Source organism: Leguminivora glycinivorella, chromosome 6 (assembly GCF_023078275.1).
Source record: "Leguminivora glycinivorella isolate SPB_JAAS2020 chromosome 6, LegGlyc_1.1, whole genome shotgun sequence".
NCBI classification, from domain to species: Eukaryota; Metazoa; Arthropoda; class Insecta; order Lepidoptera; family Tortricidae; genus Leguminivora; species Leguminivora glycinivorella.
In genome coordinates, this window is record NC_062976.1 from 4,501,985 (window position 1) to 4,518,838 (window position 16,854).

The following is a 16,854-nucleotide window of genomic DNA, read 5'->3' on the forward strand; positions in this document are numbered from 1 at the left end:
CAACGCACAGACCGGAATGAGTCGAATGAGGCCTGGCTCGGACACAGAGATTTTTCGCTACAGCTCACCGTGATCATACATCATTCTGACGTTTTATTGTACCAGAAAATTCGGTTACAGTTTTAGCTGGATTAAAATTCTGCACCTGACTTTAGGCGCGTTTATCTTCGTCAAGAGGTAGACAAATTTATACGTCAGCAACTGATAGAACCACCTGGAAAAACGTGAATTTTTAGGCGTATAAAGTTGCTGTAAAGAGTGAAAGTTGACGGTGAAAGCCATTTTTTCATTCTAAGAGGAGACGGAGCCTTGCTAGATATGATGGGACTCTTATTTCTGGAAGCTTGCCTTTTAAGCATCTGAACAATGAATCTATCCTGGTAGGTACTTCCCACTCTGAGAGTATACCGCCTGCCATTGCAACTCCTGCGATATTAAGCTCTGGCAATATTACTCACCGGTACCTCTAGGTATGTTTAATGCCTTTGGCTGCAGATTTTTGTCAGGTATCTCGGGAATGACATCCACTATGCTGACCTGCCACACAGAACAAGATGATATTCACGGTACCCATACTTATCTTTTCACACGATTGGCATTGTGTTTGTTTATAAACGACTTCCGTCTTGCTTCTGTTTTTGTTTCTGATCAACGGGGCCGGCTGTTTCTTTAAGCTTGCAATATAGTTGCGAATGACTATGTTTCTCATTACTTATAACAAATAGATACCTACTTTTATAGGTACAAACTATTAAAGTATTCTCGTGCTTGGTATATTTTTGTAACTGACTGCATAGCTTTACTAGGAACTTCCATGACGCACAGAAACACTTGTGATTGAACCAAACGATTCAATGTTTATTATGATGTTTAGAAGCTAGTTCAACTAATATATTATAGTTACCAAGAATTTTGTAATAGTAAGACCAAATGAAAATTATTGAATGTATGTTAGTATAACGAAATGTGTAAAATAATGTATATAATCATAATTTAATCTAAGTAATTACCTACTTCTAGCCCTCTATATTGCTGTGCCCTTACAGGGTGTCACTTGTATACCTCTATGTTCCACTCCATCCATCCATGCTTGTAATGTGATTTGCAATAAATGATTCTATTCTCATCATCATCATCATCATCATCATTTCAGCCATTAATCGCCCACTGCTGAGCATAGGCCTTCTTCGTGTACGCCACTTATCCTGGTCCTGGGCTAATCTCATCCAGAAGTGCCCCGCACCCGCAGTTTTTCGGATGTCGTCCACCCAACGAGCCAACGATTCTATTCTATTCTATTCTTTCTACTGATAAAGATAATTGTGATTGATACACTTGTGGAACTACTGGAAGCGATAAACGTGAGGGGAAAAGTTTTGTGTTACACACGGGTGCAAATGTAGCTATTATACCTATATTCTCGTGTGTTGAAAAACTCGTCAAGTTCAGGATTCTATTCTCGAACCGCTCGCTTCGTTCGTAGTTCAACTCTAGAATACTTTCACTTGCTCGTTTTTCGATTCCACACTCGGCGTCAGAATACAACTTTCCTACATCCGATATCGGATCGGATAATGTAAAACGCACTAACAAATAACTATTATCATAGGCACGTAAAATTGACAAAGATATCTCTCGACCTACAGCCGTCCTTACGCTATAACTATTTCGTTAAATTTGCCGCAATTTCCACTAATAGCCTGAACTCTGCCAAAATTTTCACCACGAAGACAATTTGCCAGACAGATAATAAATTACATAGATAATTATAGGTATAGACAGATATCGTTAGTCTTATGGGACATGCGTTCGCATCGGCGGCCGGAGACAACTGAAGCGCGCGCAGGCGCCGCGCGCATATTTACGTTGCCGTTGGAGTGAGACGAAAGATCGGACGTGCCACTCTTACGGCCGAGAGTCGATGCAGACGGGTAATCCAAGAAAGCAGTTTTGCCAACTACCCATTTGTATATTTACCATAAGAGCGAGATAGATGATATGCCATCGCGCTAGTATTCGCAAGTTCTCAATACTTAGGGTAAACTTAGATTAATCAAATTATGACTACCCATCTTGTTGTTTTTCTTTTATATGAAAATTGTATATATAGCGATAAGTTATTAAAATAAATGTTCATTATTCTACTGGTATCGGCGTTTGAATCATCTCCTGCCTAGGTCCCCATATTTGGTGACCCTCGACGCTCACAAGATGTCGGACACGGAGGAAAACCCAACACGGAAGGAGCAAGCTCCAGCACCGGAGCTGTCACAATCAAGCTACGATCTCGCCGGGATCTCCATTCAGTCCAAATTACTGCCGTTTTGGCGCGAAAATCCACGCTTATGGTTTGCGCAGTTCGAAGCAATCGTAGAACCGTTAAAAACCAGCGACGACCAGAAATTCAGATACGCGCTCGGCGTAATGCAAGCAGCCGATATTCAACAAGTCAGCGACATTATTCTTAAACCTAATATGACCGGCAAGTACAGCGCGCTCAAGACACGTCTTCTTTCTGTTTACGAAGAATCTGCATCCAGGCAATTCCAGAAGCTCATCAGCGGTCTCGAGCTAGGAGATCAGAAGCCGACACAGTTATTAAGAAGAATGCGAGAATTAGGCAAGAATATGGTACCAGACGACGGTTTGCGAGTCATATGGATGAATCAACTTCCAGTGCAAGTACGCACCGTTCTATCAGTCAACAATGAGTCATCACTGGATATCCTTGCCGCCATGGCCGACAAGATGCTAGAGCACACCGAACCAGTCACAGTTGCAGCAGTCACAAGAACCTCAGAAGCCCAAGCCCCACCAAGCAGTGACATCGCACTTTTCGAAAAGCTGTCTCAAAAGCTTGAGAATTTGACGCTCGAAATTGCAGCGCTACGTTCCAGCAGCCGGCAACCCTATCGCCGTCCCTTTCGCTCTCGCAGTCGTTCCCGTTCACGATCAAGACCGACGCACGAAATTACACGCAAGCCAGGTGATCCTGGATGGCTCTGCAGATACCACTTCAGATTTGGAGACAGGGCACGAAAATGTGAATCGCCGTGTAGCAAGAACCACAACACGTCGGAAAACTAATGCCCACACCGACTTTGGCGGGCGTCGGTGTTCCTGCAGTTAGCAACCGCCTATGTGTCATCGATCGCAACTCTCGAGAACGTTACCTCGTAGACACTGGCGCAGAAATATCTGTACTGTCGTCGCACCATAAGAAGAACCAGATATCAAGCACCTACAAACTTTATGCTGCAAACAACACACCGATTAAGACCTATGGGGACAAGACGATCACTCTTAACCTCGGGCTGCGACGAGACTTGCGTTGGACATTCGTCATAGCAGACATCAAGACCTCAATCCTCGGAGCAGATTTCATCAGACACTACAAGTTACTCATCGACCTAGACCAGAAGAAGCTCATCGACAAGACCACTAAATTTCAAGTCGACGCCGTAGAAGTCTCAACCACTCAAGAAGCCGTTTACCTGATTAGCAGCGACCAAGAATTCTACGATATACTGAGAGAATATCCTGACGTACTTCGACCTATGTCGGTGAAGACACCTGCCAAGCACAGTGTACAGCACTTCATCACGACGACCGGCCCCCCACTCTTCGCTAGGCCACGCCCTCTGCCGCCCGACAAATATGCAGCGGCGAAGGCTGAATTCGAACGCCTGATGGCAATGGGCATCTGTGAACCCTCAAACAGCCCCTGGGCGAGTCCACTGCACGTCGTCACGAAAAAGGATGGGACCCTACGAGTATGTGGGGATTATAGACGCCTCAACGCAGTAACGCAACCTGACCGTTATCCACTACCTCGAATTCAAGACTTTACGTACCAGCTGCACAATAAGAAGATTTTTTCGAAGCTTGATCTGAAGATGGCATACTTTTGGATACCTATGAACAAAGAAGACGCACAGAAAACCTCGATTATTACGCCGTTCGGTTTATTTAAATTTAACTCCATGACGTTTGGCCTTCGTAACTCAAGCCAAACTTTCCAACGATTCATGCACGACGTTCTACGAGGCATAGATGGCTGTTTCTGCTTCGTCGACGATCTTCTGCTGTCATCCTACAACGAAGAAGAGCACAAGACGCTGCTTCGCCAAGTCCTAGAGCGCCTTGACAAGTACGGCGTAACACTTAACGTCGATAAATGCGAGTTTGGGCGAAGAAAAATCAATTTCCTCGGCTATGAAGTTTCATCTGATGGCATCAGTCCCACTCAAGAGCGGATTCAAGCTATATCAAATTACCCGAAGCCGAAGACAGTCTGCGAGCTTAGAAGATTCCTAGGCATGTTGAATTTCTACCGCGACTGCCTACCACACCAAGCTGAACTTCAATCACAACTAAACAAGTACCTGCACAACTCCAAGAAAAATGACAAGACTCTTATCGAATGGAACCCCGAGACAGAAGAAGCTTTCATAAAATGCCGCCAAAGCATACTGAAAGCTACGACGCTATCTTATCCAGTTCACGGCGCTCCGCTGAGTATCATGACAGATGCATCAGACCACAGCCTGGGAGGAGTAGTTCAACAGAAAGTTGACAACGCATGGAAACCTCTGGCATTTTTCTCGAAGGCAATGAGTCCTACGCAACGCCGCTACAGTACCTACGATCGCGAGCTGTTGGCGATTTATACAGCCATCAAACACTTCAGACGACTTATAGAAGGCAATGACGTCATCGTCTACACGGACCACAGACCACTTACACATGCACTTACGCGAGCACCGAGCAACAGCGACACCCCGAGACGCGAGCGACAACTGCACTTTATAAGCCAATTTTGTTCGAGCATCCAGTATATTCCAGGCGATAAAAACAACATCGCTGACGCCTTATCGAGAATCGAAGAAATACAATGTCCCACGGTCATCGATTATGAAAAGCTAGCCACCGACCAGCACGCTGATGAAGAGCTGAAAACATTGAAAACACGCGAAAATCTCAAGTTCATCGTAGTCGCACTTCCAGGCATCAGCCAACCAATCACATGTGAGAACTCAACCGACACGCCGCGTCCGTATTTACCTAGTACTTATCGTTATGCTGCATACAAAGCGCAACACGATATAAGTCACTCGGGTGTACGTACAACAAGGAAGCTCGTCACATCGAAATTTTTTGGCCAGCAATGAACAGAGACGTCGCGCAATGGACTCGAGCTTGCATTGGGTGTCAACGAGCTAAGGTTCATCGACATGTCATTCCACCCATCGGCGAGTTCCCGCAATCACAACGTTTCGAGCATCTGCACATCGATATTGTGGGCCCTCTGAAAATATCGAATAGTTATCGATATTGCGTCACTATGATCGATCGCTGTACGAAGTGGCCTGAAGCAGTACCGGTACGCGACATAACAGCGGAAGTAGTGGCTAAAGTCTTGTACGAGCACTGGATTACAAGATTTGGATGTCCACTACGCATCACGACTGATCAGGGTCGCACCTTCGAGTCCAGCCTTTTCAACGCTCTCCTGAAGAAGTTTGGAACCACGAGAATACGCACGACAGCCTATCATCCGCAAGCAAATTCGCAAGTCGAGAGGCTCCACCGCACTCTAAAAGCAGCTCTTATGGCAAGAGGACAAGGTTCAGATTGGTCTGAAGAGCTACCGACAGTATTATTTGGACTACGAGCCGCACTACGCAGCGACAATAACTTAAGTCCTGCCTTAATGACATACGGATCTTCACTACGCATGCCAGCTGATTTTTTCGTACCTACAAAGTCGAAAATTGAAGATGCAGAATTAGTACGCCGCCTGTCAGAAATAATGTCATCGCTTGTACCTGTAACTCGGACGCACGCCACGCAATTAAGACCCTTCGTGCACAAGGATTTGACATCGTGCACACACGTCTTCGTCCGTAATGACACCGTGCGACCGCCGCTCACACCACCTTACGATGGCCCATTCGAAGTTTTGAAACGCTATGACAAATATTTCAAGATACAAATGCCCCAACGAACCACAGTCGTCACCATCGAGCGTTTGAAGCCAGCCTACATCTATGATGAAGCCATCGCAAGCGCCAGCCAGCCTACGGTTTCGAGCCCGGACACGCAAACATACGTAACAAGATCGGGCAGAGTTACGAAACGGATTCGCTTCGCTTGAGAGGGAGTGCTATGGGACATGCGTTCGCATCGGCGGCCGGAGACAACTGAAGCGCGCGCAGGCGCCGCGCGCATATTTACGTTGCCGTTGGAGTGAGACGAAAGATCGGACGTGCCACTCTTACGGCCGAGAGTCGATGCAGACGGGTAATCCAAGAAAGCAGTTTTGCCAACTACCCATTTGTATATTTACCATAAGAGCGAGATAGATGATATGCCATCGCGCTAGTATTCGCAAGTTCTCAATACTTAGGGTAAACTTAGATTAATCAAATTATGACTACCCATCTTGTTGTTTTTCTTTTATATGAAAATTGTATATATAGCGATAAGTTATTAAAATAAATGTTCATTATTCTACTGGTATCGGCGTTTGAATCATCTCCTGCCTAGGTCCCCATAGTCTATAAAGAAAATTTGCACCTCTCATTTTCCCAAAAAAATCCATTGCAATTTAAATCCTACAGTTGAAACAATATAGTATATTTTAGCTAGGAAAATTCTTGGACAGATACGCTTTTGGAAATTTATTATAAGAAGTTTCAACCTTGGGTAGACAAAATTAATGAAATAGTAGACTAGCTAAAACAATGTATGGCCTTGGCCTGTTTCAATAGTTTTCAAGCAAGTTTTAATTAGGTTTCGTTTTGCCGCAAACTGTCTAGGTTTAATTGGCAGTAATTATGTTTGGTACAGTAAAGTTATTAAATGTGAGTGTGCACGGGAAAACGTCCCACTTTGTCGATTGCTATAAAGCCACTTTGTCAGTTTATTCATATAAAGACTCAAGTAAATCTCGCCTTAATGGTAATTGGTAACCGACAAAGTGGGATGTTTTACTAAGCACACATGTGGAAAAAGTAAATAAAAAAAAATAAATAAATAAATAAATATTGGGGACACCTTACACAGATCAACTTAGCCCCAAACTAAGCAAAGCTTGTACTATGGATGCTAAGCGACGATATACATACTTAAATAGATAAATACATACTTATATACATAGAAAACATCCATGACTCAGGAATAAATATCTGTGCTCATCACACAAATAAATGCCCTTACCGGGATTCGAACCCAGGACCGCGGCTTAGCAGGCAGGGTCACTACCGACTGAGCCAGACCGGTCGTCAAAAATATATACTAGTATATACAATACACGACTATATTTCTTTAAAATGCAAATTTGAATAATCCTAAGTTCCCTTTGCGGAACTTAATACCTACAAAATTAGGATCTTTCGAATGGAGACACGAGATACGAATTAATTATTCGCACGTGTACTCAACCAATTTAAACCTTAGGCCACTGTAGAACTATGTCATAGTGACGTTTAAAATCAGATTGTAAGAAATCTCTTACTGCTTGTCATTTTGACATGGTTGTAGAGTGGCCTAGGGTTCCAATTGGTTGACTGTATACCTACATTTGTTCAACGACGTATAACTACAACATACAATCACCCATGTATCCCACAAAGGGGTAGGCATAGCACATGACATTACTCAAGTTTCAGTGCCACTCTTGCCAAGGGCTTGAAAAAAAACGAAACTGTGACTATGCTGACAGGTTGCCAGCCTCTCGCCTACGTCACAATTTAACCCATATCCCACAGTCGACTACTACGACACCCCACAGGAAAAAAGGGGTGGTGAGATTCTTAACCCGTCACCACACTGGCACCGACCAAAATTCTGGTCAAAATCATAACCAGAGTAGGGCGTCGCAAATAGAGATTTGCGACGGGTAAAAATAATGGATGGAGCTCAACTGTAGTATGATAATTTACCTGCTATCAAAGCTAGCATGTTTATAATTCTGGATTCAAAATACGTCTAACGGCTCAGCCACGACATTGGTCTAAGCGCTACAGCGGTGAGCGGAGCGAGACAATGTCGTGGCTGAGCCGTAAGTGTTAAGTGGTAATTTAGCTGTGACGATAATTACTATAATCCTGTGAGGTTCGCTGGCACCGCGAGGCTCGTTAGGTCTGCAAACAATGACTCTTTGAAGCGAAGCAGTTGATAGTTTCTAAACAGTAAGTACATAATATCGATCGACCCACTTGCCAGGGTTTTAAAAAATGTTTATTTCAGGCAGAGCCCATATCATATTAGTAGTAGTATGTAGTAGTAGTAACATACTTAATACATTAAAAATTCACATTTTGAACAGGTGTTAGGTATCTAAAACTATAGATTCTAAGTACAGTCAAGTATTAGGTACCTATGTGATAATTTTGCTGTGATAATACAGTCACGGACAGTGGAAAAGGGTCACTTTCCATAGAGATATCCATACAAAGTGACCCGTATTTACTGACCGCGAGTGTAAGATAACAAAACAATAAGTGTATTTGTTGATCTCCGATGTACCAATTTTTTGCAAGTATAAAGCTTCTTTGAAGCGAGTCATGCGAGTCGTTAGAATACGGTACTCGGTAGCGTAACTGCATTTTCACATTATAGTATGAATTTTCTGAGATGAACGTTTCGCTTTTGCCGTAATCTGTTAAACAAACGCCTTTGTTTCTATTATTCACGGCGGCTAGCTCCCGTTTCCACAGCACGTGCTATAGTCTCAGTGTAGTTAAAAAGCAACTATCATGATAGTAAATAAGGTTCCTCCGATATCCCATACATTACAGGCGCCATCTTGGATTGTTCCTATTGAAATCCTTCCGACATCCGATATCGGATCGGATAATTTCTTTCTCCATATAATGAATGTAATTTTCTAGAATTTCAAAAAGTCATCGTAGAGGCTTAGAACATTTTATATTTGAATTTTAGAGTGAGTTGTATAATCCCGTCGTGAGGCTAGCTAGAACTACAAGGCTCATTAGGTCAGTAAATAATCGCGCTTTGAAGCGAAACAGTTGATAGTTTGAAAACAGTATGTACAATATCTAAATAGTACGAACAGTATATAAGCAGTATCAATTACATTGCATCATGATCAGAGCATTTCTTTTTTTTTCGCCACTTTTATGAAATGTGATATTTTTGAAAAAAAAAATGCCATTTCTACTCAGAATCACTAGATTTTTCAATCCTAGTAGTTAAAAAAATTGTCCCATATTATTTTTTTCTTATTTTGTTACCACTTTCCGTACATGTCGTGTGGGGTAACAAAAGAGGAAAGTAACAAGAATGTATGGAAATTCTGGGACACTTTTTGTCTCCCAGTGAGCGTGAAAGTCCTCGTGATTCTGAGTACAATTAACCTAAAATTCCCTAAAAAAATAAAAATAAAAATAAGAGATTCTCATCCCGCAAAACTGAAGATGGCGGATGGATGTCAAAGTAGTGTAGACAGCGCGCAATCTACCGCCATTCGCTCGCGCTGGCTGCGTTCGCTTTCAACGTTACCACTGGTTGCATTCTCACTCTATGGTCTGTCTATTCAAACACACTCACAGTATCGCTACGTTTGTTCAACTCCGATTTCCGTGATTTTTTTACACAAATAATGCCTTTCTGTTATAATTCCGTGTACTGCGGCATTACGTCATTATCGACCATTTGTCTTCACAGTATTTATTCTCGATTCAATTAATATAAAGTGATTCAACTATTTATTACTTCTATTCACGGATATTACTGTGATGTGCTGATGTGGCCTTGACCTTGCTTCCATGTGATTTTGATTTCGAATGAAAAACTGGACGAAGCGCAATGTGAAGGGTTCCGTACATACCTTCATATGATACGAACGAAATAGATAGATAGATTTTTATTGGTATTAATCATACACTGTCAGTTTTCAATCAGAAATTTAAAAAAAAGCAATTCATTATATTCACATTACATGTTCATAAATTAATTAACAAATAATATTGTTGAAATTATATAACACAAAATGAAAACAATTAAATTAATGACATTACTATTGATACAGATACAATAATATGGGGACTTGGACACTTCAATTCACCAGGTACTCGTTCACTAAGGAGCAGGCCATGAACATACTTAAAAATAATATTTTTTTATTTGTACATACTTATTCAAAAATATATTTTGAACTTTCAGAATCTTACTCGTAAAGTCAAAAACAAAACATTTGCTCCCGGCACTGAGGAGGCTATGGTGATTTTTGTATCGCCAAATTTTTGTTATTTCTGAAAACTGTCTGTCTGTCTGTCTGTGTGTCTGTCTGTCTGTCTGTCTGTCTGTCTGTCCGTCCGTCCGTCCGTCCGTCCGTGCGACCGTCCGTCCGTCCGTCCGTCCGTCCGTCCGTCCGTCCGTCCGTCCGTCTGTCTGTCTGTCTGTCTGTCTGTCTGTCTGTGTGTGTGTGTCTGTCTGAACGGATGAACCGATTTGGATTTAGTTTTTTCTGTTTGAAAGCTGAGTTAGTCGGGAGTGTTCTTAGCCATGTTTCATGAAAATCTTAGCGGATCTCTAAAGATGAAAAACAATCACGTATTTGCGTGCTCCTAACGTAGATACGAAATGTACTGACGAACCATAAATAATTTGCTATTAATTTGCGACTTAACAAATTGTACCTACAAAAAAAATAGCTACTTGAAGTCGATTCTACTTTATCAATTTGCTACAGTTTTGATATTCATTGCCTTAGCCGTATTAGTTATTTGAGCTCATAAACATATACAACATTTTAGAAATTAATAAATGGCAACATTAGTGACGTCCCTTTTTAAAATGTAAGAAAACGGGGCGACACACCACACTGTTGCCACATTTGTTTTTTTATTTCTACGGATTTCTGTCGAATTGCAACACAGAAATTTCATTGTATAGGTACTTATATTGTCAATTTGCATGCACCAAGTAGCGTGAGTGATAGACAAGGTCGTGTCAATACAAGTTCCTAACGGAAAGAAGTAGTTTAAACTGAATTGGCCTCCAATTTTTTTCTGTTTAATAATAACTATAAAATATTTTTTACAGTCACAAGCGTAAAATATGGTAGCGTAGTAACGAAAAGGGTCAACATAAAAATGTCTTTAACAGTCTTTTGTCTCAAAAACTAAAGCACCCTTTGTATATTGTAGCTATCGGAGTCGAACCTTGTAAAAACTGCAATCATGCTGTTGACATTCTAAATGCTGTATAACTAGTCGCCTCTTGTAAATTGTAGGTCTATCATTAAACTGAAACTTTCAGTTTTTTTTAATAGACAAAAAAAATCAACACGATATAAATATTTTAAAATTACCATTGTGCAAAACTAATACTAAAAATGGAAATTAAATAGCAATATTGAAAAATCGTAAGTAGGTGTAAAATTGTTTTAAAACTTTTTTATTAAAAATTAATTACCTGTTACAATTTTTGTTTTATAGTATTTTCTAAAGAAAAAAAAATACATTTTCTGTATAGATTACGAAAACAAATATTCTTTGCAAAACAATACATAATAAAATAAAGGATAAAAGGTGAAAATTTCTAAAGGACGAGGGTATCAATTCCTCTATATAATTATATTGTTTTTGCTAAACCATTACTTAATACTAGGTTACTTTATTTAGTTATGTACTTGATCGGGATTTGTTATACCTACTATGTAACTATTAACGAACGTAAATTATCTGACTATCAATGCGACCATTCTAGTTAAAGAAATGTGATTTCTGATACTGGCACATCATAACCATGAAAAGCTAAAGATCAATTCATCAAAATCAGAATATGCCTCTGATCTCACGACTCTCAAGGTCAACCTTAACCCGCCCGAGGCGCTAAGCCGAGCAACGCTCGGAACCACGACCACGGCAGTAACCGTAAAAATCACGAAAAGAGTGCCATTGTTATGGAACAATACAAAAAATACCAACGTCACTTTTCCTTCTGTAAAATGTCCTATTCATTCGCTCGACGCGCCCCGTTCCTGAAGCTACCCCTCGCAACCACGTGTGTGTACCCTATCCTTGTTTGTCAACCTAATGTTTGTATAAAGCTGTCTCTGTCGCACGTTAGCAGCGCACGCATTGCAGGTGCCTACTGCCTAGTGAGTTTCATCGTTCGCTTTAGTCTCATTCGAGCCACCGTGCGGATACGGCGTGTGTCGCTCTTTCCTATTTCCCGCGAAAATTTACGTACCTATTTCAAATCCGATTCTGAAAATATCGGGTTTATATTGTTTGTGGTTTTATGTTGTTGGAGTGTTGAGCCTGTTTGTGTTTCGTGAACGATTCTGTTTATTATTTTTGAGGATTTTGGTTGTAACGACGGTTTTTTAAAACGTGAGTATATTTTTCACTTGTTGTTTCTGACAGAGGTTTATAATAAAAAATATCAGTAAAAGAATGAATAAAAAAAGACATTAACCATAATTCATTGTTTATAATAAAAAATATGTAGCAAAGTCTACGACCTATAGGTAGGTCTCAGGAAGTCAGGAAATAGAAAAATTAAATGATCCTTTTTGTAGTAAATATAAAAAAAAAACATACATTTAAATACATAGTCTGAGTTTTATACGACATGACAAAATATAAAGCAAATATGTATGTAAACATGATGAAAAATAAACAAATTTTGGAAAAAGGAAAATTGTCATATCAGACGGAAACTGAATCTTATTACAAAAACAGTCAAAATTCAAGTCTTATTTTTCGAGCGAGTAAAATTAGCTGATAGGTGTGAGAATTATTATTTGTTCTTTATATAATCTGTACGTACTTAAAAGCATTTGCCGTAAGCATGTTCACGTATTCTTATAAAAAGTCACAGTAAAAAACAAATAACACTCTAAGGTTGTAGCCGCCAATTGCTTACAAAATCCATCAAAAATCGTTTGATGTATTTTTAATTACTTTTATGTTTTGGTTTGGGTATTTGTAAATTAGCGTATAGCCTTATATTTTTATTAAATCCTTATTATATATTTAGATTTATTTATTTCATAATATAAAATTACATTTAAAATTATTCTACCTTAATCTATACGAATTTATATTATGATCGTCGAGTATAAATAAATAAACGAACAATAAATAAACATTAATATTTCATTTAAAAAAAACGAATAACTAATATTTATTGGATATTTATTAGGTTATTACCAGTTTTTACCGAAGAAAAGATGGATGAGATGTGTGAGGGATGATATAAAACGAATGCAACTTATATTTGAACTAGCTTTTACCCGCGGCTTCGCTCGCGTTACAAAGAGGTAAAAAGTAGTCTATGTCACTCTTCATCCCTTCAACTATATGCAATTAAAAAAATCACGTCTATGCGTCGCTCCGTTTTGCCGTGAAAGACGGACAAACAAACAGACATGCACATTTTCCCATTTATAATATTAGTATGGATAATGAGATGCATGACGTTCAATAGAAAGACAAGTAATTCACAGCACACAATTAGAATTAACACAGCAAAGGGGAGTGTACACGTTTCTAATGGGTTGGCAACGCGCATGTGACACTTCTTAAGTTGCAGGCGGTTACGTTAACCGCTTTCCGTCAGGCGGATCGTATGTTTGTTTGCCACCGACGTAGTATAAAAAAATAGGATAGGCAAGCAAATGATGATGATTTATTTGTATCTTAAAAATTTTAAAGTAAATACATTAATTAACCTAAAAACATTTCTCGTTTATTCCGCATTAACTTGCGAAAGTAACAATGTAAATAAAGGAAATATCTCACTTTGAATCAAGATAAAATTGTACAAAATGTATTTCCCTTCCGATAAATTCAAATTAATTACTAAGGTTTCGTTTAGGAATAAGGCTATTGTCTTTTTGAATGCAAATTATCTTTCGCCTTTAGAATATTAATTGAAACGTCACTTAGAGATAATTAAAAACACATTTTTAGAGGCTTTTTATGTCGTGGAATGAGAATATTTTCCTTTATTTGTAGGGGAAAAATCATTTTCTGAAAGCAATTCTTGATGTACAGTCAGCTGCAGAGAAAAGGGTACCCCCTTGCATACACATCTCTATGAAGAAGGGTATGTAACTATGTATACCTTTATCTGCAGCTGACTGTACTCAAATAATTAATTGCCGAAATAAAATTGTGTAAACATGTTAATGAAAAAGAGAGAATTTGCATTAACATACGTAAGGCAGATTTAAATGTACCTTTAATTAACAGATGTCAAATAAACATATTTGGCTAAATATTCTATGACGGACGACCGAAGTTGTGAGCTCAGATTTTGATGAAAATGACTAATTTTGAAGATATTATCATTCTGGGCATATCTCGGCAAATGGCAAAGAAAAGCCTACGAAATGCCGAACTCAAACAAAAAAGGTTTAGTAGATCGTAAAGTCAAATTGCGCTAATATTTACTGGACTTACAAAGAAAATAAATATTTTTTATGTAACTTCGCTCTAAGCTCAGTATTTTAGGTATGTATTGTAAAAAAAGTAGAGGACGGCGGTCTGAAACTAAATGTTGCGAAGACCGAGTACATGGCGTGTGGCGGCACAGACCCCGACCCCATAACGGGTGGAGGCGAATCTGTTCTGAAAACAGATAAATTCAAATACCTTGGGTCTGTGCTGCACGAATCAGGCGAAATCGATCACGACGTCCAGGCCCGAATTAGCGCTGCTTGGGCAAAATGGCGAGAAGTAACCGGTGTCCTCTGCGACCCCAGGATACCGGTGAAGCTTAAGGGTCTTGTGTACAAGAGCATCATCCGACCAGTCTTACTGTATGGTAGCGAGACCTGGCCTGCTCTCGGAAGGCATGTCCAGCAGCTTCACGTCACAGAGATGAAGATGTTGCGGTGGATGTGTATCCGTGACGTGGCGGATAAGCTGCAGGAAAGTCGCCTCCGATGGTATGGCCACATACGCCGCAGACCGGTAGACTACGTCGGAAACAGATGCCTCAACCTCATCGTCCAAGGCCCTAGGTCACGCGGCCGCGGTAGGCCTAAGAAGCGCTGGCTGGACGTCGTGACAGCGGACATGGAAGAGAACAATCTTTCACCTCAGGATGCCGAAGACCGGGCAAAGTGGAGAAGGCTGAGCAGGAAAGCGGACCCTGGCGCTAGGCCGGGAAAACGCTAGGTTGAAGAAGAAGATTGTAAAAAAAGTGTCAAGTCCGTCTCACCCGCGTAGTTTAATCAGTACACACGTGTTACCACGAGCAAATGAAATGGGTCACTACACTCCGCCGGGTTTCGATATCACCTGTCATCTTAACTTGATCCGGTTCAGCTGAATGTTGAAGATTATTTATTTATACGTTTGAATAAAATTATTTAGATTTAGTTATGAGTTATATAATACTTAGGTATTTATTTTAGTGTCCTACTGCTGGGATATGGTCTTCCTTCTTTTTCTCCCTTTATACAATACAATACAATACAAATATTCTTTATTGTTCACCAATATAACAAGATTACATCACATAACTTTAATTAACTATGGTAGACAACAGGCGGTCTTATCGCTAAAGAGCGATCTCTTCCAGACAACCTAATCATAGAACCTAATCATCACAGAATAAATAATATAATAAGTACAAGTATTTATTTTGGTGCCTTTATTTTATTTTATTACCTACACCAAACAGATTTGTACAAAATCATGATTACAATAAATGTTATGCTAAAAAGTTTAAAACTAGCTCGAGTTCCAAAACAAGTGTACTTAGTATGTTTTACAATTCAACGGAAATATTACATAATGCATCACTGGAACTATAACTACAATAGTAAATTTCAGATAAATTGGGTAACAATTTAATAAATATCATATAAGGGAGTAAGTAACTCATTTATGCTATGGAAAATGTAGATACAAGTTACACAAACTTTAACGGTTTAAAATTTAAACCCTTTACAATGTACTACATGTAAAGTTTACATGTATCTCTGTCGTGCCCCGTATGCCATTGGTTCTTATCAAACTACCTCCGGAAAAAATGGGGATGGAGCGATCGGGAGTGTTGCGAATGCGGGTGCCCAAAGCAAACTGTTCGGCATATTGTCCTTGAGTGCCCACTGACAAAGTACCATGGCCCAGTGGAAGATTTTAAAAACGCAGCAAGCGCAGCCATTACCTACTTGGAGGAATGTAAATTTAGTATATGAACTAGTTATAGTGTATATACAGTGTATTGTAGTCTTAATTGCCATACGATAAATAAATAATATCATAGGCGTCAAGGGTAACCGCCATGTGTATGCACCTTGCACCTATTCCTTTTCTTTGTTCATAGATCAACTGGTTTAAAAGGACCTATTGAATTCGGTTCCATATTCCCTGATTTTCCATGAGAAGATAATACCTGCTCAGACGATGCTTATTTTATTGTATTGTTGAATTGTAAATGTTAAATTCAACGAACAAGCGTCATTTAAAAGCTTTTCATTGTACAATTCTCAATCAAGAGCTCATCACAATACAATATTTAACATTATGCAGCGGAATATAAACGCCGAATGTGTATCTGCGAAAATTATAGTGAGGGAAAATCAATAATATTAAATTTGGTACTAGAGTCTGTAGAGAAAGGATTTGATACAATCTATCTACTCTTCTCTTCATACAGACGTAAGCTATGCACACTGAAACAAATAAAAAATAAGCACAAAAAAAAAGATTAAGACTTCCAAATAAATACTAATGATGGAAGCAATGTTTTGAAATGTGATATATGGAGTTACACGGTTTTTGTTGATTTTGCACAAAATTATTCGGATTTGTGAAAATAAGCAATTAAAAAACTACATTTGGCAGGTAATGTGGTGAG

The 16,854-nt window shown here is 39.6% G+C and overlaps 3 protein-coding genes across 4 annotated transcripts in view; all 3 read left to right on the top strand.

Moving 5' to 3' along the window:
* Positions 1 to 2,211: 2,211 nt before the first annotated feature.
* On the top strand, positions 2,212 to 3,087 carry LOC125226949. Its single transcript, XM_048131132.1, has one exon. The coding sequence runs from the start codon at positions 2,212 to 2,214 to the stop codon at positions 3,085 to 3,087; it is 876 nt and encodes a 291-aa protein (XP_047987089.1).
* Positions 3,087 to 15,137, top strand: LOC125226951 (the record flags this gene model as incomplete). Its single annotated transcript, XM_048131133.1, has 3 exons — positions 3,087 to 5,028; positions 5,166 to 6,112; positions 14,496 to 15,137. Coding segments are annotated over exons 1-3 (3,531 nt in total), but the record flags the coding sequence as incomplete, so codon positions are not given.
* The window catches only part of LOC125227454 (RNA pseudouridylate synthase domain-containing protein 2-like), a 337,736-nt gene continuing 333,057 nt past the window's right edge, over positions 12,176 to 16,854 (top strand). For both annotated transcript variants that reach the window (XM_048131777.1, XM_048131778.1), the window contains exon 1: positions 12,176 to 12,368. The gene's annotated coding sequence lies outside the window, so the exon portion shown is untranslated. The remainder of the gene's footprint in view (positions 12,369 to 16,854) is intronic.

What these genes read in the sequence shown, in the direction of transcription:
- LOC125226949 (XM_048131132.1), top strand. Translation starts at nt 2,212, where the DNA reads ATGTCGGACACGGAGGAAAACCCAACACGGAAGGAGCAAGCTCCAGCA.